Source organism: Panthera onca, chromosome E1 (assembly GCF_046562875.1).
Source record: "Panthera onca isolate mPanOnc1 chromosome E1, mPanOnc1 haplotype 2, whole genome shotgun sequence".
NCBI classification, from domain to species: domain Eukaryota; kingdom Metazoa; phylum Chordata; class Mammalia; order Carnivora; family Felidae; genus Panthera; species Panthera onca.
The window spans coordinates 17914058-17934097 of NC_138352.1; the positions used below are offsets into that span (position 1 = coordinate 17914058).

At 46.5% G+C, this 20040-nt stretch overlaps 1 protein-coding gene across 3 annotated transcripts in view; it reads right to left on the reverse strand.

The window, feature by feature from the left end:
* RABEP1 (rabaptin, RAB GTPase binding effector protein 1) overlaps positions 1–19148 on the reverse strand; it is a 102267-nt gene extending 83119 nt beyond the window's left edge. For all 3 annotated transcript variants that reach the window (XM_078437900.2, XM_078437899.2, XM_078437897.2), the window contains exon 1: positions 18894–19148. In XM_078437900.2, coding sequence (XP_078294026.1) covers positions 18894–18927 — 34 coding nt within the window. In that variant the 5' untranslated portion in view covers positions 18928–19148. The remainder of the gene's footprint in view (positions 1–18893) is intronic.
* Between the last annotated feature and the right edge of the window lie 892 nt (positions 19149–20040).

Sequence of the window (20040 nt, forward strand, 5' to 3'; positions counted from 1 at the left end):
CTTGGGTGGCTCAGTCGGTTGAGCACCCACTCCTGATTTTGAGTCAGGTCATGATCTCGGGGTACATGCGTTCAAGCTCAGAGTCTGCTTGGGATCCCCTCTCTCCCTCTCTCTCTGCTCCTCCCCTGCTGGTGTTCTCTGTCTCTTAAACTTAAAAACAAACAAAAAAAAAAAAAAAAAGCAAAACGAAACCACCACACACACACACAAGATAACAAAACCATGTAGCAAACCAAAAAACCCAGATCTATGACTTGAAAAATTTTTTAATGTTTCCTGTATTTTTTTTTAATGTTTTAACGGGGTTTTTTTGAGACAGAGCACAAGTGGGAGAGGGGCAGAGAGAGAGAGAGAGAGAGAGAGACACACACACACACACACACACACAGAATCCAAAGCAGGCTCCAGGCTCTGAGCTGTCAGCACAGAGCCCAACACGGGGCCCAAACTCATGAACCACGAGATCATGACCTGATCCAAAGTCAGACACTTAACCAACAGAGCCACCCAGGCACCCCTGATTATGACTTTAGATCTAACTTCCAATTTAGAGGAAACACAGAAGGCAGAAGCACATGGAGAACACCAAAATATGGACACAATCAGCAAGTTCCAAGAGTGAACATAGCTACGGGATGGATTTCTTCAACAAATGAATTATAAGGGACAAAAAGAGACCAGACGCATCAACCGATTTTAAGAATGGCCCTTATTCTGGATCCTGATTTGAACAAATTCAACTTTTTAAACTGAGACAGAGGAAAAAATTTCAGCCATGACCCGCCTGTGCATTTGGTGATGAAGAATTATTGTGAACTGTTTTTAGTTTTTAGGTGTTATAATGGTACTGTAGCTATGTTTACATACATACCAAACTATTTCCAAATGAAATCGTGCATGCCTGAGATTTGCTATCCAAAAATCCAGGAGAGGAGGTAGAGAGAGGGTTCCAGAAAAAACAAGACTCGCTGCACACCGACAGTCATGACACGTGGACGAGTGGAGGGCAGGGGGTCTACCTACGCATCTTTTTACCTCTCAGGTGTTTACAACGTTCCAGAGAAAGGACTCGTAGGGTTATTTTTTTTTTTTTTAAGTCTTGCCTCTTCTGTGTTGACAGCTTAAGTCTAAATTAGCTGAAAAATAATATGCTCATAAAACATCATTCCCCCACCATTCCAGATAATGGGGCTTTTATACACATTCACACACACAAGTCACAATGGAGAACTATTTAGTCAAAAAATTTAATTGTTTCTGGTTATTACCCATTCCTTTAATATAAAGTAGTAATTGGTTTCGAATCTTCTTAAGATTTATCATATGAGGGGGCGCCGAGGTGGCTCAGTCAGTTAAACATCCAACTTTGGCTCAGGTCATAATCTCACGGCTCGTGGGTTTGAGCCCTGCGTCAGGGTCTGTGCTGACAGCTCAGAGCCTGAAGCCTGCTTCAGATTCTGTGTCTCCCTCTCTCTCTGCCCCTCCCCTGCTCACGCTCTCTCTCAAAAATGAATAAATGTTAAAAAAATAATAATAAAAATAAAATATTTATCATGTATAGGGAAAAAGTCAAACCTTTCTTAGAATCCTGTTTTATCATACTGTAAATTCAAATTCCCTATGTACACAGTTCTTCATTCTAACACAGAAAACCTAAAATGTAGATGTAATTTCCGATCTGCCTACACTTGTGTTATAAAAAGGCCACCATCTAGCTACAAAATTGACATTGGAAGTTACTTATCAGAAAAAAGTTCTTCATAAATATATAAAAATACAGAGTTTATATTTTATTTATAAGGCAAGTTGAATGCGTTATTTATGAGCTTTTCAGAAACATCAAGGTCATACATAAGAGGGATCGCAACTTTGGTAAATAGCCAACGTGCCTACAAGTGCATAAAGAAAAGTAATTCTTATGTCCCTAGATGGTGACATGAGAAACCAACAGGTAAAACATTTCAAGCAGAGAGCACTGACCTTGATACTGGGGGGGCAAGGGGCGAAATGCTGACCTGCCAAGGCCCAGACAGACCTCCCTGTGACCACAGGTATTTAACACAGGAGATGAACACAGAGCATTCCCTCATCACATGAGTGGGAACTAGAATCAGGTGTTCAGACCACCTCCTAGGGCTTCTCTTTCATTGAGTCGCACTGGTCACTTACATGCTGAAATACATTACTTACTTACAAATTACTTTCCCTTACAGTAAGAGCATCATACTGTCAGATTATTCTGTTCATCGTGTGCATAATTTTACATCGGAATGGTAAAGGGGCATCTGAAAGCAGTTGGTCATAAACCAGTGATTCTCAACTGGAGGTGCCTCTGCTCCCCAGAGGGCATCTGGCGAGGTGGGAACCGTTTCTGGGCCTCACAGCATGGGGGAGGGGTCCCGGCACCCACTGGGCAGAGGCCACAGATGCCGCTACACCCTAGGGCATACAGGGCGGCCCTGCACAACAAGGAAGTATCCAGCCCGGAGGTCAAAAGTGACAAAGGCGAGCGATCTGCCGTCAACTCACAAAGCGAGTGCCAGTCTAGACAACAGGTCAACGGTCCCTACTGTGCAGAGGCCCGTCCAGATCGACAGCGGGTCCCCAAAGCTCCGCGGGCGTCCTCTCCGTGCTGCACCGACACTTACCGCCACCCGCCACGTCACAGCAGAATGAAGTTTGACGGAAATACTGCACACGTGCAGGCAAGACCCAGCCATCCTACCAAAACTGTGCAAACACCGCGTATAAAACATCCATGGGATGGGGTGCCTCGGTGGCTCAGTCGGCTAACCGTCCGACGTCAGCTCAGGTCACGATCTCACCGTTCAGGGGTTCAAGCCCCATGTCGGGCTCTGTGCTGACGGCTCGGAGCCTGGAGCCTGCTTCAGATTCTGGGTCTGTCTGCCCCCTCCCCCGCTCATGCTCTGTCTCTGTCTCAAACATAATTAAAAACATTTTAAAAAAATTAAAATATCCATGGGTATTTTTCAAAGTTTAAAAAACGTCTTTTAATGCAAGAAGACAGCGCATAAAGGAAATAATTTCATTTCTTGTCCCAAATTCAACCAGGTCACTCAGTAATAACCAAACAAAAAGGCTTTCCCTTTCTTAATCACCACACAAGAAATACTCTGGTGATGAGAATAAAGAGAAGGTTTCATCCACAAGTGTCTTTAAGGCTGTTGAAAGAGTGGACGTGGTCCACAGGCAGGTGACGTTTCCACCTGTACAGGTGACGCCCTCCCAACACCATCACTTGCTCTCCTTTGATCACTTTGCCAAACTAATTCAGACTGATGGCAACAAAGTTTCACACCCGAAAAAATACCTAGACTTGCTGGAGTAATGCCTTCATATGAAAAGCTCTTAATGAACGATAAAGAGACAAACATGATCTAATGGTTAAAGGATAAAGATAGATCGTTTGCAAAAGCCGAACAGAAACCAAAGAAATGCAAATCTGAACAAGACTCCTGCTCACCAGCCAATTTTGGGGGGATTTTTTTTTTTTTTTAAGACACCACTACTTAGTGCTGGCGTGCTCAGGCACTGCTGGTGGGAGCACAAAAGACTACAATCTTAAAGGATGGCGTAATTAACGTTTTTTGTTTTCCATATTTTATGAGGCTTTAACATCATGGGGCCCCACTGCCAGGAAGGGACTGCCCCTCCCAGGGCTGGCTAATTCCTCTGGGTAATAATGCACCTGTGAACATGCCTACCGCATGCAAACCAACTAATCCCAAGTCCACACTGCAACCACCTCACTGACCTAACTCTTACACACCGAGCCGGCACTTCCCCCTGCCCTAAACCCACGCACGGCCAGGTATCAGAAAACCAGAGACAACCCCCATAGACCAGAGCACTCTGACATCGTTCAAACCATACAATCCTAACCTTGTTCAATCTCGCCTACTCTGTCCCACCTGTTCCCTTCCACGGAGACAATGAAGGCTACAGGCCATGCTTCCCCCGTGCTCCTTCTGCCTATGTGACCTGGCCTTTTTCCATGGGACCCTGCAAGACACGGCATGCCTCCCTCTTGGCGACTGTAAGTAATAAACTCTTCTTTCAAAGGCAGTTGTCTCTGTACCTGTCACCTTACTGTGCCTGATTAAAACAAATCCAGGCTCTATTTCAAGACAGGTGATTAGGTGGTAGTCAACAACAAGTCTTAAAAGCTGGGTACGCCTGGGTGGCTCAGTCGGTTAAGCGTCTGACTTCGGCTCAGATCATGATCTCACGGTTCATGGGTTCGGGCCCCGCATCGGGCTCTGTGCTGACGGCTCGGAGCCTGGAGCCTGCTTCGGATTCTGTGTCCCCATCCCCCTCTCCGCCCCTCTCTGGCTCACGCTCTGTCTCTATCTCAACACTACACAAACATTAAAAAAAAAAGTCTTAAAAGTCTGTATATTCTTTAATCAAGCAATGTCACTAACAGGAATTTATCCTAAAAGAGTAATCATAGATACGAATTGCAACAATGTTGACTGTCTACCGATAGAAAAATGACCAAAAAGATTACAAAGGAGCTTTACAATTTCAAGATGAAACCTCACAGAAAACAAAACAAATTCTATCAAATCTATAGGGAATAAATATTTCCTACATTATTTAAACTTTCCTCAGTATAGTAAAAGATACAATATTTCCCAGTTTAGTTTACCAGGCTCGGATAATCAAGACACCAAAACCTAAGGTAGTTCCAAAATGGAAACACAGGCCAACTGCACTTACGAATATAATTGCGAAACAGTTAAAACATTAGCAAATCGAATCTAGATGCATACTAGTTAGAACAAACAACTTGAGTTTATCCCAAGTATACAAAAATTTGTCCAACATTAAGAAATACTTTAATATTATGAAACGGATCAAAAAGGCCTGAAACAAAAACGTCCGATATAAGGATGATCCATGTGCCTTAAGGAGAGGATCCAACCAACATAATAAAGGAAATACTAAAAGACCTAAAGGAATAAATACTCCCAAGGGGCAATCAGAACTGAATCTGCAGGGGCACCTGGGTGGCTCAGACAACTGAGCGTCTGACTCTGGATTTCGGCTCAGGTCATGATCTCCCAGTTGGCAGGATCCAGCCTCACGGCGAGCTCTGCACTATCAGCACAGAGTCGGCTTGGGATTCTCTCTTCCTCTCTGCCCCTCCCCTGCTTGCGTGCATGCTCTCTCTCTCCCTCTCAAAATAAACAAGCAGGTTCACATGGGAGGAAAGGAAAAGAAGAAACCTGGACCATCGCCATCCTCGAGCAGTTGAACCTGCCCTGGACTGCTTTCTTTACTTCTGAACTTGCTACACACGCACACAAACACACAAACACAAACTGAATCCTTTACTTGTGTAAGCCACTAGAGATTGGATTTCCAATTGCCCTGAGAGAAGTATTCCTAACACACAAGAATACATCAAAATGTATATGTATCAAAAGTACGTATTTTAAAAGTACAAATTTTAAATGTACACAACCTTTGAAACAACTACAGATTTACTGACGGAAATATCTGCACAAATGTTTAGAAACGTATGTGTCAGGAAGTTTACTACAGTGCTATCTGTAATAGAAAAAAATTGAAAACTTAAATATTCATGGAGAATATTACACATATTAGGGAATCCATACAATGTAATACTACACAGTCATTAAAAACAACACTATTTAAGGAGCACCTGGGGGGCTCAGTCAGTTAAGCATCCGACTTCAGCTCAGGTCATGATCTTGTGGTTCATGAGTTTCAGCCTCCTGTCCGGCTCTGTGCTGACAGCTCAGAGCCTGGAGCCTGCTTTAGATTCTGTGTCTCCCTCTGTCTCTGCATTTCCCACTCACGCTCTCTCTTTCTCTCTCTCAAAAAAATAAATAAACATAAAAAAAAAAGATTATTGAATAGATCATGAACATTTCTTCCTGTAAGTGGGAAGAGTATCCTATAAAAATACTATTATATCGAGGCGCCTGGGTGGCTCAGTCAGTTGAGCATCACTTTGGCTCAGGTCATGATCTCACACTTCGTGAGTTCGTGCCCTGCATCGGGCTCTGCTGACAGCTCAGAGCCTGGAGCCTGCTTCGGATTCTGTGTCTCCCTCTCTCTCTGCCCCTTGCCAGCTCACACTCTGTCTCTCTGTTTCAAAAATAAATAAATAAACATTAAAAAAAATTTTAAGGGGGCGCCTGGGTGGCTTGGTCGGCTAAGCGTCCGACTTCGGCTCAGGTCATGATCTCATGGTCCGTGAGTTCGAGCCCCGCGTCGGGCTCTGTGCTGACAGCTCAGAGCCTGGAGCCTGTTTCAGATTCTGTGTCTCCCTCTCTCTGACCCTCCCCCGTTCATGCTCTGTCTGTCTCTGTCTCAAAAATAAATAAACGTTAAAAAAAATTTTTTTTTCAATTTTAAGAATCTGAAGGAGTAATAATATACTTAATGCATTTAAAGTCTCATAAGGCACTTTAATTGTGAAGATTTTTGTTGGAGATATCTTTACTTTTTAAACTCAATCAATGAGCTTTTCTCTACAGGCCTTTTATGGGGGGGGCAGGAAAGGGGAGCATGGTGGGCAGACTTAATGTGATCATTCCAAATTTTATCTGAATTAATAAATACCAAAGAGTAGCGGAGGAAAACTTGAGAAGATGAACAATGAGGGGTTCCTGGCTCTTAAAATACTAAAACGTTAGAAAAGTATAGGTACAGCAATTGTTATTGCAATTAGGTACAATTGTTATTGCAAATAGGTACAGCAATATTGTTATGGTATTACACCGGAATAGATAAATTAATAGAACAAAATACAATCCAGAAATGGACTCAAGTATTCCTGGATAGTTAGCATATAATAAACAGTGGCATTTCAAAATCAATGGAGAGAAATGGATTAATCACCACATGGTACAAGAAGTTCTGGTTAGCCATTTGAAAATAAATTGTAGGAGCTGGATTCGTATCTCAGTCCTTACATCAAAATAACTCCCAAGGTGATCAAATATTTAAAAGCAAATACTAGACCACAAAGAGGTAGAAGTAAATCCAGAAGCTATAAAGGAAAACACTTTTAATTCACATAAAAATTAAAATACTTCCATTTGCCAAAACATCTCAAAATTAAAAAACAAACTGGGGGAGGGGCATCTGGGTGGCTCAGTCAGTTGAGCGTCCGACTTCAGCTCAGGTCATGACCTCCCAGCTTGTGAGTTCGAGCCCCGTGTCGGGCTCTGTGCTGACAGCTCGGAGCCTGGGGCCTGCTTCAGATTCTGTGTCTCCCCCTCTCTCTGCCCCTCCCCCACTCGTGCTCTGTCTCTCTCTCTCTCTCTCAAGAATAAACACTAAAAAAATTTTTTGAATTTAAAAAAACTGGGGGAAATTTCTGCTGCACCTGCTACACACGGGACAAAGAAGTCAACTCCCCCCTATGCAAAGAACTTAATTTGTTAAATTAAGGAGCTAGACATTCTCTCTCATGCCCTGACGGGGAGCCTGTAAACTGTCGAACCTTTTTGAAAGAGAATTTGGATTTGTCATTAAATTTTTAAATGTGCACATTCTCTGACTCAGTAATTCCAGTTCGAGGAATTTATACCACAAAAAACACTCACATGAGTGTGCAAAAACAGGTACAAGAATATTCACTGCAGCATTACTGTAATGGCACAAGTATTTCTCAATGGGAACTTAATTTAAAAAATCATAATCCATCTATATTGTGTAACCACAAAAATTAATACCTATTTAAAAATCGATGACATAATCTATATCAAAAACAAAGTGAAGCTTGCGAATGGCATAGGCAGCACGATCCCACTTTTAAATCATCAGAATGAGTACAATTTTTAAAAACTGGGAAAGACTTATACCAGGCCTCTAACAGTGCTTACCTGAGGGATGAGCTTATATGGACTTTTCCTCTCATGTTAGATATTACGAATTATTTTACCACGAACATTTATTATTTCCAATGCAAAAATTTCTTCTTCTTATTTTTATTTTAGAGAGAGCATGCAAGCAGGGGAGGGGCAGAGGAGGAGAAAGAGAATCTCAAGCAGGCTCCACGCTCAGTGCAGAGCCCAATGCAGGGCTTGATCCCAGGACCCTGGGGATCACGACCTGAGCCAAAATCAAGAGTCAGGTGCTCAACCGACTGAGCCACCCAGGTGCCACCGCCAAGTTTTTAATTAAGAAATTTAGGGCGCCTGGGTGGTTCAGGCGATTGAGCACCCACCCGACTGTTGATTTTTGGCTCGGGTCATGAGCTCACAGTCATGAGATCAGGTCCCTGCGGGGCTCCCCGTTGGGGGAACCTGTTTAAGATTCTCTCTCTCTCCCCCTCTCTCTCTCTCCTTCTGCCTCTCCCACCTTCAAAAAGATAAAAATTTTAAAAAAGGGGGACTCTCTTTGAAAAAAAGAAAAAAGAAATTTAGGAACACATAGCATGAAAGAATAGACAAATGTAGCAATGGAACAAACAGCACGAGAAACAGAGCCACACAAATACCATCAACTGATCTGTGACAAAGAAGGAAAGACAGTTCAACAGAGAGGACAGTCTTTTCAACAAATAGCACTGGAACAGCTGGATAGCCACATCGAAAAAAAAAGAATCATCTAGATAGAGACCTTACAACCTTCACAAAAATTAACTCAAAATGAGTCACAGACCTAGATGTAAAATGCACAACAATAAAACTCCTAGAGCAAAACCACAGGAGAAAACCTAGATGACCTTGGGTACAGCAATGACTTTTCAGATTCAACACCAAAGGTAGAATCCATGAAAGAAATAATTGATAAGCTGGACTTCATTAATATTAAAAACTTCTGCTCTGCAAGAGACACTGTCAAGGAAGTGAGAACAAGCCACAGACTCAGAGAAAATACTTGCAAGAGACACATCTGATAAAGGACTGTTATCCAAAATATAAAAAGAAACCTTGAAACTCCACAGTTAAGAAAATGAACCATCTGATTAAAAGATGGGCCAAAATTCACCTGGGTGGCTCAGTCGGTTAAGCGTCCGACTTCGGCTCAGGTCGTGATCTCACGGTTATGGGTTCAAGCCCTGCGTCGAGCTCTGTGCTGACAGCTCAGAGCCCGGAGCCTGCTTTGGATTCTGTGTCTCCCTCTCTCTCTGCCCCTCCCCCCACTCATGCTCGCTCTCTCTCTCTCTCTCTCTCTCTCTCAAAGGTGAATAAATGTTAAAAAAAATAAAAATTAAAAATAAGTAAGTAAAATTCTGAACAGACACCTCACAAACGATAGAGCGATGGCAAATAAACATACGAAAAGACGCTCAACATCACATCACCTGTCATTAGAAAACTGCAAATTAACACGAGACACCACTGCACACCTACTAGAACGGATAAAACCCCAAGCACAGACAACACCAAACGCTGCTGAGCGTGTAAAGCAATAGGAACTCTCACGCGTTCCTGCTCTTACCATACGGCCCAGCAATTGCACTCCTTGGTTTCACCCAAATGAGCTGAAAACTACATCCACGCAGAAATCTGCATTACACGGCTTTACTCATGATCGCCCAAATTTGGAAGCAACCACGACGTCCTTCCACGGTGAAGGGATAAACTGGAACATCCACACAGTGCAACAGCAATCGGTGCCGAAAAGCCACAAAAAGACATGGAGGCACCTTAAATGCATACTGCTATGTGAGAAGAGCCAATGTGGAGGATTCCAATTATATGACATTCTTGAAAAGGCAGAAGTATGGAAACAGTGGAAAAAAAGATCAGTGGTTGCCAAGGATTTAGGGGGAAAGAGGCATGAACGGGTGGGACACGGGATCCTTAGGGCAGCAAAAATGCGTACTGTAGACAACAGCCAGTGGATACGGATCATCGCACGCGTCCAAACTCACAGGATGTCCAACACCAAGAGCGACCCCTGATATAAACGACAGACTCTGGGTGAGAACCATGTGCAGGTTCACCGACTGTAAGAAATGTACCACACGGAGGTGGAATGCTGGTGGCGGGGCGTCTGGCGGGGTACAGGGTATAAGGGACGGTTCTTTCTGCTCAACTTTGCTGCAAACCTGACACTTCTCCAAAGGGGCACCTGGATGGCTCAGTCGGTAGAGCATGTGACTCTCGATCTCGGGGTTACACAATCCAGCCCCATGTTGGGTGTAGCGATTACTTAAAATCTTAGGGGCACCTGGGTGGCTCGGCTGGCTGAGCATCTGACTCTTGATTGCAGCTCAGGTCATGACCAGGGTGGTAGGATTGAGTCCCGCATCAGGCTCTGCCCTGAGCGTGGAGTCTGCTTCAGATTCATATTCTCTCTCTCTCTCTCTCTCTCTCTCTCTCTCTCTCTCTCTCTCTCTCTCCCTCCCTCCCTCCCTCCCTCCCTCCCCCTCCCCAGCTCATTCTCTCTAAATTTAAAAATAAACAAGAAGCTCCACTATGTGTTGTCAAAATGCTGTAAATGAATAAAAGCTCCATTATTGTTCAACGTTTTTTTTTATTTATTTATTTTTGGGACAGAGAGAGACAGAGCATGAACGGGGGAGGGGCAGAGAGAGAGGGAGACACAGAATCGGAAACAGGCTCCAGGCTCCGAGCCATCAGCCCAGAGCCTGACACGGGGCTCGAACTCACGGACCGCGAGATCGTGACCTGGCTGAAGTCGGACGCTTAACCGACTGCGTCACCCAGGCGCCCCAAAAGCTCCATTATTGTAATAGCACATTGTCCTTTGACTTTCTTGCAACGAAAACCTATAGCTCATGTGTATTCTATGGCAAACAGTGTGCTGGGGACAGCACCATCAGCCTGCCCTTTCCACATGGAGTCTGTATTCACCACCAGACTTCCAGTCCATAATGAAAGGAGCATTTCTATCGTGTTGTAATATTCGCAACACCATGCCCGCCATGCATTAAGCAGAAACAGTAAAATATTTATTTAAAGAATGAAAGTATTAAGGAAAATGGAATGATACTGGGAAAGTCTCATGCCTTTTACCTATAATCAAGTTACATCAATTATAGGATTCTGCTCAGGCGACACCATGAGGCATATCAACAGAATTCATTCTGCGTCAACGGAAGCAGTAACCAGAAGACAGCCCCACTCGCCCCCTAAAGTCCAGTGCCAGCTCTGCTACGAGGCAGGTCACATCCCTCTCTTTAGTCCTCACTTCCTGGTCTGTAACATTAGGGAAGACAACTAGCCGTTAGGACCCCTCGCAGGAAGACAGCTCTGTACCTACTACTCCCTACAGGCAAAACACATCCAGAGAACATCAGGCGCCACCACAAGTCATTACCAACGGACATCTGTCACAAAGATCAACAAAAGAATGTCAGGCATTACAAACGCACCAAAAAGAATAAAACACCTAAGGGCACCCGGATAGCTCAGTCAGTTTGGCTCAGGTCATGATCTCGCGGTTCGTGGGTTCAAGCCCTGCGTCGGGCTCTGTGCTGACAGCTCAGAGCCTCTGATTCTGTGTCTCCCTCTCTCTCCCCCTCCCCCACTCATGCTCTGTCTCTCTGTGTCTCAGAAATAAACATTAAAAAAAATTTTAATAAGTAAATAAATACTTTAAAAAAATTTTAAATAAGATACTTGGGAATAAACTCAATGAAAGAGGTGAAAGACCCCTATAAACTATAAAACACCGATGAAAGAAATTGAGGATGACATAAACAAATGGAAAGACATTCATGCTCATAGACTGGATGAATACCCTTAAAACGTCCATACTTCCTAAAGCAATCTACAGATTCAATGCAATGCCTATCAAAATACCAACAGCATTTTTCACAGAACTAGAATAATGCTGAAATTTGTATGGAATCACAAAAGACCCCAAACGGCCCAAGCAATCTTGAGAAAGAAAAGCAAAGCCAGAGGCATCACAATCCCTACTTCAAGCTATACGACAAAGCTCTAGCATCAAAACAGTATGGTCCTGGCACAGAAACAGACACACAGGTCAAGGGAACAGAGAGCCCAGAAATAAACCCATGCTTGTATGGTCAATTAATCTATGAAAGAAGAGGCAAGAATATACAATGGGGAAAAGACAGTCTCTTCAATAAATGGTGTTGGGAAAACTGGACACCCACACACGAAAGAATGAAACTGGACCATTTTCTTACACCATACACAAAAATAAACTCAAAACGGATTAAAGACTTAAATGTGAGACCTGAAGTCATAAAAATCCTGGAAGAGACTACAAGCAGTAATTTCCCTGACATCAGACATAGCAACATTTTTCTAGCTGTGTCTCCGGAACCAAGGGAAACAAAAGCAAAAACCATTAGGAGTACATCAAAATAAAAAGCTTTTGCACAGCAAAGGAAACCAACAAAACAAAAAGGCAACCTAGTGAACGGGAGGAGATACTTGCAAATGATATATCCAATAAGGGTTACTATCTAAAATACATAAAGAACTTCTACAACTTACCACCAAAAGAACAAACAATTCAATTAAAAAATGGGCAGAGGGGCACCTGGGCGGCTCTGTTGGTTAAGTATCCAACTCTTGATTTTGGCTCAGGTCATGATCTCACGGTTTGTGAGACAGGGCCCCATGTCAGGCTCCACGCTGTCAGTGTGGAGCCTGCTTTGGATTCTCTCTCTCCCCCTCTCTCTGCTCCTCGTCCACTCTCTCTCTCTCGAAATAAACTTACAAAAAGGGGAAAAAAAGGGAGGGGGGGCAGAAGACCTGAATAGACATTTCTCCAAAGAAGACATCCAGATGGCCAAAAGACACATGAAAAGATGTTCAACATCACTAATATTAGGGAATGCAAATCAAAACCAAATGAGCTATCACCTTACAGCTGCCAGAACGGCTAGAATCAAAAAGACAAGAAATAACAAGTGTTGACAACAATGTAGAGAAAAAAGAACCTCATGCACTATCGGTGGGAATGCAAACTAGTGCAGCCGCTCTGAAAAACAGAATGGAGGCTCCTCAACTAATTAAAAATAGAAATACCACATCATCCAGTAATCCCTGTACTGGCTATACACCCTAAGAGAACAAAAACACTAATTCAAAAGCATATGTGTACCCCTATGCTTCCTGCAGCATTATTTACAATACCTAAAATATGGAAGCGGCCCAAGTGTGTTCACTGACAGATGGACAGATAAAGATGTAGCACATATGCGTGTGTGTACACACACACACACACACACACACACACACACACACACAAAATGGAATTTTAAGGAGCCATAAAAAAGAACGGGCTCTTGCCATTTGTGACAATATGGATGGACCCAGAACGTATTGTGCTAAGTGAAATAAGTCAGAGAAAAACAAATACGGTATGATTCCACTTATATGTAAAATCCTAAAAAACAAATGACTAAAGTAACAAAAAGCAGAGACCAACCCATGAATGAGAACTAATGGCTGCCAGACGGGCTGGGGGCAAAATGGGTGGAGGGCAGAGGGAGGCCCAGGCTTCCAGGAATGGAATGAATAAGCCATGGGGACAAGAGTTTCAGCGTGGGCACAGTCAGTGGTGCTGCAAAAGTGTCATGTGGTGACCGACGGGATCACTTGTGCTCATAGCATCATGTACAGACCTACCAGATCCCCGTGCTGGACCCCGATCTAATGTAACACTGTGTACTAACCACACTTCCTTTTTTTTTTTTTTTTTTTACAAAAAAACTCTGTAAAGACACCTTCGAGTAAGGCACTGCAAGTTTAGGCTGATACAACTGGGGGGGGGGGGGGGGGACCTCAGGTTATCGAATGAGGAAAAAGAACAAAGATACCTCCCTGCAGACCTCTTCTTGTTGGTGGTAGCAGCTTCGTCTCTGATCCAACAGAGAAGGACCTTCTACCGCTAGGCCCCTCAGTTCACATTAGCAGCCCCCACCCCCGCCCACTCCCTCAGGAGATCAGAATCCTTGAGAGGAGAACTGTGGCTCTCGAATTCATTTCTGTAACCGCCCCCGCACATTACCTGCCACAGCTGTATCACACAAATATGTTTACTAAATACTCCCCTGAAGACGAAACTCAATTTAATGATTATACCAAAAACGCACATCAAATTTCACTGCATAAAGACCTAGTGTAAGATGTAGTCCCAAGATTTTAGAAAGCAGAACCCTTAAGATTCAAAGGCAGTTCTGTCCACAGGGAGCCAGGTAAGACACACAAATTAAAGACTATCACACAATCCTGGACTAGTGTGTGTGGGGATGTTGGAGTATTAAGACAGTGGGGCTCACTCAGAGCTTCCGTGTTTTGGTGGATCAAGTACCTGCAAGTTTAGTAGTTGGGAGACTTAGGAAGTTATAACAAACAAACAAATTTATGAATTAGTGAATAATGGATGTTAAAAAAAATTGGAAGAAAAATAAAATTAGATCCCTATGTCACATCAAAAATAAGTTCCAGATGCAGGTGGCTTCCCCCGGCAAGCCAGAAGTGCATTTCCAGTAAGTCCTGCAGACGTGGCCTCCCAGAGGGCCAACAGAGTCTGGATCCGAGTTCTGGGAGTGGCCTCTTAAAGATTTATTCCTTCCCTGGGTGCTCTGCCTCAGCCTAGAGGCACTGACTGCTCCACACACCTGCTATTCCTATATTCTTTACAATTTTCTTTTGCTCTTAGGTAATCTCCTATTACTTAATAATTCTTTTTTTTTTTTAATTTTTTTTTTTAACGTTTATTTATTTCGGGGACAGAGAGAGACAGACAGACAGAGCATGAGCAGGGGAGGGGCAGAGAGAGAGGGAGACACAGAATCGGAAGCAGGCTCCGGGCTCTGAGCCATCAGCCCAGAGCCCGATGCGGGGCTCGAACTCGCGGACCGCGAGATCGTGACCTGAGCTGAAGTCGGACGCTTAACCGACTGAGCCACCCAGGCGCCCCTACTTAATAATTCCTTATACTAAGCCTCATCACCTTCTTCCTAGATGAATGCCTCCCTTTACTGCCCATCTAGCAGCCTGAGAGGTTTTTTAAAACCTAAGTCGTATCACATCACTCGTCTGCTCCAAACTTTCAATGGTCCCCATCGTGAAAACCAATCAATGCTTCGAGGGCCTACAAGATGTGCCTCCACCCCATGACCTCATGTCCTGGGCTCTCCTCTCCCCTCCTCCCCCACCCCCACCCCCACCCCCACGCCCCCCCATAACTTCATTCTGGCCACACCGACCTCCAGGCCCTTCCCCAGACATGCCAGACACACCCTTCCTCAAGGCATTGGCAAAAACTGGTCCCTCTGTCTGGAACCCTCTTCCTCCGGACAGCCTCACAGCTGACACCTCTACCTCCTTCAAGTCTCTGCTCCATCATCATCTCCTCAATAAGGCTCCGACCACCCTATTTGAAACCCACCCATCCCCCTTCCTTTCACACTGCTTTTTTTCTTCCACAGCATTTACCACCTGACCATCCATACTATTTGCTTACACCTGTTCAGTATCTGTCTCCCCACACTCAGACAGGGTCAGTTACGAGCGGTGTTGCCCACCAATGATTCCAAATACCCAGAACTGTGCCTGGCAAGTACCACACACTCGTATTTGTGGAATACCGAGTTTTAAACTGGTCTGTGGGATCAGCTAGTCAATGGGCCTCTGATTCACTGCCAAGGAGCAGGGACTGGTCTGGTTTTGTTCAGCACTGAATTTCCTAGAACCTAATGCAGAGCTCAGCAAAAGCCAGGCACGCAAACATGTGTTAGTTGAAGAATATCCTCTCTTTTCACCTATCAGAAGATACACACTTAAAATGACGGCGGCCTTCCCCAGGGCTGGTAAGAGCGTAAAGGAAACCCAACCTCTCACATTGCTGGCAGGCGTGTAAATGACGCCTTTTGGAGAGCAAGCTAGCAATAGCCATCAAAATTTAAACCACTCAGAGTTCCTAGCCTCGAATTCAGTAACCTTACAGAAGTAAAAGAGCACCCGAAAACCAGGTACAAGATTATCGACCGCAGCACCGTTTATAAACTAATGAAAAACCTGAAAGCTATCTACTTGTCCATCAGTAGAAAAACCGGCAAATAACTCATGCACAGTACACGCATGGGACGAAACACTCCCGAACAAGAGTGAGGCAGATCCAGGACGCTGACCCCAGAAAGCAGTCTGTGATCCAGTGAACCGACCAGAGGGCCCAGGCATCAGATGGGCTGGATTTGAATCCGCCCCCACCCCTCTCCCCGCCACATCCTAGCTATAGGTAACTCCAGGCACTTTTCACTTCTTTGTGCTTCAGTTTCCTCACCAATAAAATAGGAAAAACGGTAACATTACAGCAGCAGTAGCCACCTCCCTGGTAGGAAGATCTCCTGAGATAAAGCACTCAGTACTTACAGCACAGGACACAGCCACAGAACCATCTACAAATACATTTTAAATACAGCTAACATTTATTAAGTGAGACAGACAAGTTGCAGACCTATATATGGACAGCCTGTCCACCTCAGTGGCAAATTTAGCATGTCTGTGTAACTACAGGAAAAAAGTCAAGAAGGAAAAACAATAGTGGTGACTTCTGGGAGATGGGAGGAGACCTAGTTTTTCTTAATACGCATACTTTTTTAATGGAGGAATTTTACAAGGCAGGGTTTTTAAATAAAAAATCAGAGCAAATGCACCTACGATGTAGTTTAACTTCGATTTTAAAATACTAAAATTTGAAAATGTGTACATTGTATATAGTCTTTGAATTCTCGAGATAAAATGGGATAATTAAATGTACATGGAATTTCTTTGGCTACTAAAATCACCTTGATTCTAAGTGAATAAACTAAGATGCACCAGCAAAAAAAAAACCCAAAATACCTTTTCAATAAATTTACAAGGAATTAAAAAGCTTTTAAAAAGTTACATTTCATCCTATGAATTCACACATAAATCAGTTATTTTCTTCATCTACTGTATTCTCATGGAAACCAAAGATCTGTCAACAAATGAAAACAAACAGTGTCAACCAAAAGACAGCTGTTTCTAAAATGAGACAGGCAAGATTAAAGTAAAAAACTAAACAGTGATCTTTTACTGGCAATTCAACACAGAAGAATTCTGCATGTATTTTTAAAACTCAGCAGGGCTAAGACATTCGAGTGTGCCGAAAGCTAACATGTTAAGAAGTGACCTATATTAAGTTCGGCCAAAGAGAAAAATTAAATCCCCAAGATGAACTTCTAAGAAGACGCTGACACAAAGCACTCGAAAATACTGAATTCTCTCTCCTTCTGCACACAGTGGCTGTGGCTGCTCACTTACCACACTAATTGAAAATAAATATGGCAATCTACACAGACTAAATCCCATCCCAGAGTCACAGGATTTGAAAAACAGGGAATAAACCTGTACTAAGAATAGCAAGGATACAAGACTTCCTAGAGCTAATTTTTCCTACCCTCCTTCAAGTGCTTAGTCATTTCTGCCTATTTACAAGGAAGACCATTTCCCATCTTTAAAAGAGGAGAGAATTTTTATTCCAGGCAGTGGTGTCACCTGAGCTGCCCCAGACATTTATTTCCATGCAACTCCAGGGAAGGTTGCGGCCAGCTAAGCATACCTACCCCTCCAGATCAGAACCAGAAGCGACTGGAGCTCTCGGTATTCCGCCTCCGTCAGCAGTAACAAAGAGGGGTTTGTGGAAAAGCAAAGTTTTCCTCCCTGACACCAAATGCAAAAGGTGAGAAGTGCGGCCTGACCACACGGCAGCTTGCCTCCCGGGTGCGAGAGCCCACCAGAGATCCCTCCCGTCTCTCCCACGGAAACGGAATGCACAGCAACTCCATAGGCAACTAACAAAACCTAACACCAAAGGCCAACAGGCTCCAGAGCACACTTCCAAGAGAGCAGCTCGCCTTAAAATCTGATAACATTGTTTCGGGCTCCCCGAAGGCAAGAACAAAGACTCCGTTTTCCACGAACGAACCGGCTTTTTACAGAGACAACCCCAAGCAAAAGCAAAGTTTATTAAGCACCTACTGTGCGCCCAGCGCCACACGCCAGCATCACTGCTGACACGGAAACTGCTAGGCACACACGCCCACTGCAGGAACACACATGAAAGAACTTCCTCACCTAGACACTTGGCCAAGGGCCAAGCACACGGTCTCCAAACACAACTCCAGGCGGTAAACCCCGGGACGAGGTGGTCGAGCTCTGAAGTCTTGAGCTCAGCCCACGTCCCAGAAGATCAGGAAGGGCTCTGACAACCCAGCTTGGATGACCTAGGATTTGGGGGGGGGGGGGGGGGGGGGGGATCTCTCTCCTTCCAAGAGGGCAAGGGCTATGCAGACCCGTTTCCCCGACTCGCACATTCCAACACCACCGTCCTCATTATTCCCGAATGCCCCCGCAAGGATGCTGCTGGCCTGGCGCACACGCAGGTGGCCGTCTTCGCGGGGAAAGTGCAAAGGCACGCGTTGGCCTCTCTTGATGAGCAAGCCGAAGGTCAAAGAGGCTAAATGTGCCCAGACCCGTCGGGGAGGGGGGGGGGGGGGGGGGTGGGCTGGGTGGGGGGAGGGGAAGAGGAGGGTCCGGGTCCTGCAGACCCCCAGGTCCCCGGCACTTACCATCAGGCCGCACCGCCCCTCCGGGAACGCCACCCGGCCCCCGGCGGGGGCGCGCGCGGGGAGGGCCCTGGGCCGGGCGTCCCGTCGGCTCCCGCAGCCCAGGCCCCGCCGGCCGCAGCCTCCCCGCCGCGCGGCCCACGTGCCGGGCCCTCCCCGCGCCCGCCGCCCCCGCGCCCGCCGCCCCCGCGCGCGCGCGCCCCCGCCGCCCCCCCGCGCGCGCGCCCGCCTCGCCCCGCGGGGCCCCGGGCCCGCGCGCGCCCCCCGCCGCCCGAGTCCCCCCGCGCCGCGGGGCAGGCCGCGCCCGCCGCGCCGGCCATGGTGGGCGCCTCACCGTCGGGCTGAGGAGCCGGGCCCGGCTGCGCCATGGCCGGGCGGCGGCCTCGGGGAGCGGGGCGGGCGGGCGGCCGGCGTCCCGGGCTCCCGCGGGGCTCAGCTGGCGGAGGAGGCGTCGACCGAGCCGCCGCCGCCGCCGCCCAGGGAGGAACCGCTAAGGCTGGAGCCGCCGGCGCCGCCACAGCCGCGGGCAGAGACGGACCCGAGCGCCGACCTCCGCCTCCTCATCCTGACAGCGGGAAATAAGCAGTGCGCAGGCGCGGGAGGGACGGGCGGCACGTGACGTCGCCCGAGGGGAGGGGCGGGGCCTCGCGCGGTGGAGCAGGCGGCGCGCGGCGGGCGGGAGGAGGGAGGAGGGCTAGACGGGCGCAGAAAGGATGGAGGGACCGAGGGGCCGTGGGGCTGTGGAGGGGAGGGGGGGGTGCTCGCAGTCCGCCGCCCCAGCACAGACGAAAGGCCGAGCGAGGAGGCCGGGTGGCCGAGTGAGTGCAAATCCAGCCTCTACCCCTCGTAGCTGTGTGACCTTGGGCGAGTCACTTCACCTCCCTGAACCTCACAAGGGCTCATCTGGGTGGCGGCCGAGGAAGGCATCAATGAAAGAAAGTGTGAGGCACTGTTTCTGGCGTACTTGGCATTGAGCACCTGTGTGCCAGGTGACTTACAGGGACCAGGTACTGTGATAGATGATGGGGACACAGCCAAACTCAGTCCCCGTGCTCATCGGGACGGGAGAGGAGAGGTGATGTGCAGACAGTACCGCCCTTACACGCGACTGGAGAGCCTGCCCGAGGCCCTGTCTGGACACAGTCCTCCCACAGGGTGCAGGGAACATGCCCACCTTCCACATGTGCCCCCCCCCCCCTTGAGGACCAAGTTCTGGGAGCCTGTGACCTCAGAATCCCCCCGCCAGATGGCTGGAGGCTGTGGCCTCTTCCCGGGTCCATCCTCTCCAGGGCAGAGACGGCGTGTGTCCAAGTAGCTAAGCAGCAGCCGTATTTTTAGGAGGTGGCACACCAACTGGACATTTGAGGTGCAGTGTAGACAAAGGGGGCCAAGGGCCAACAGTCCAGCCCCGCCAGGGCTCCCCTTACCACCCCAGTTAAGTGCATGGATCTCAGGAGTTCTGGAATTCTGAATCCCTGGTC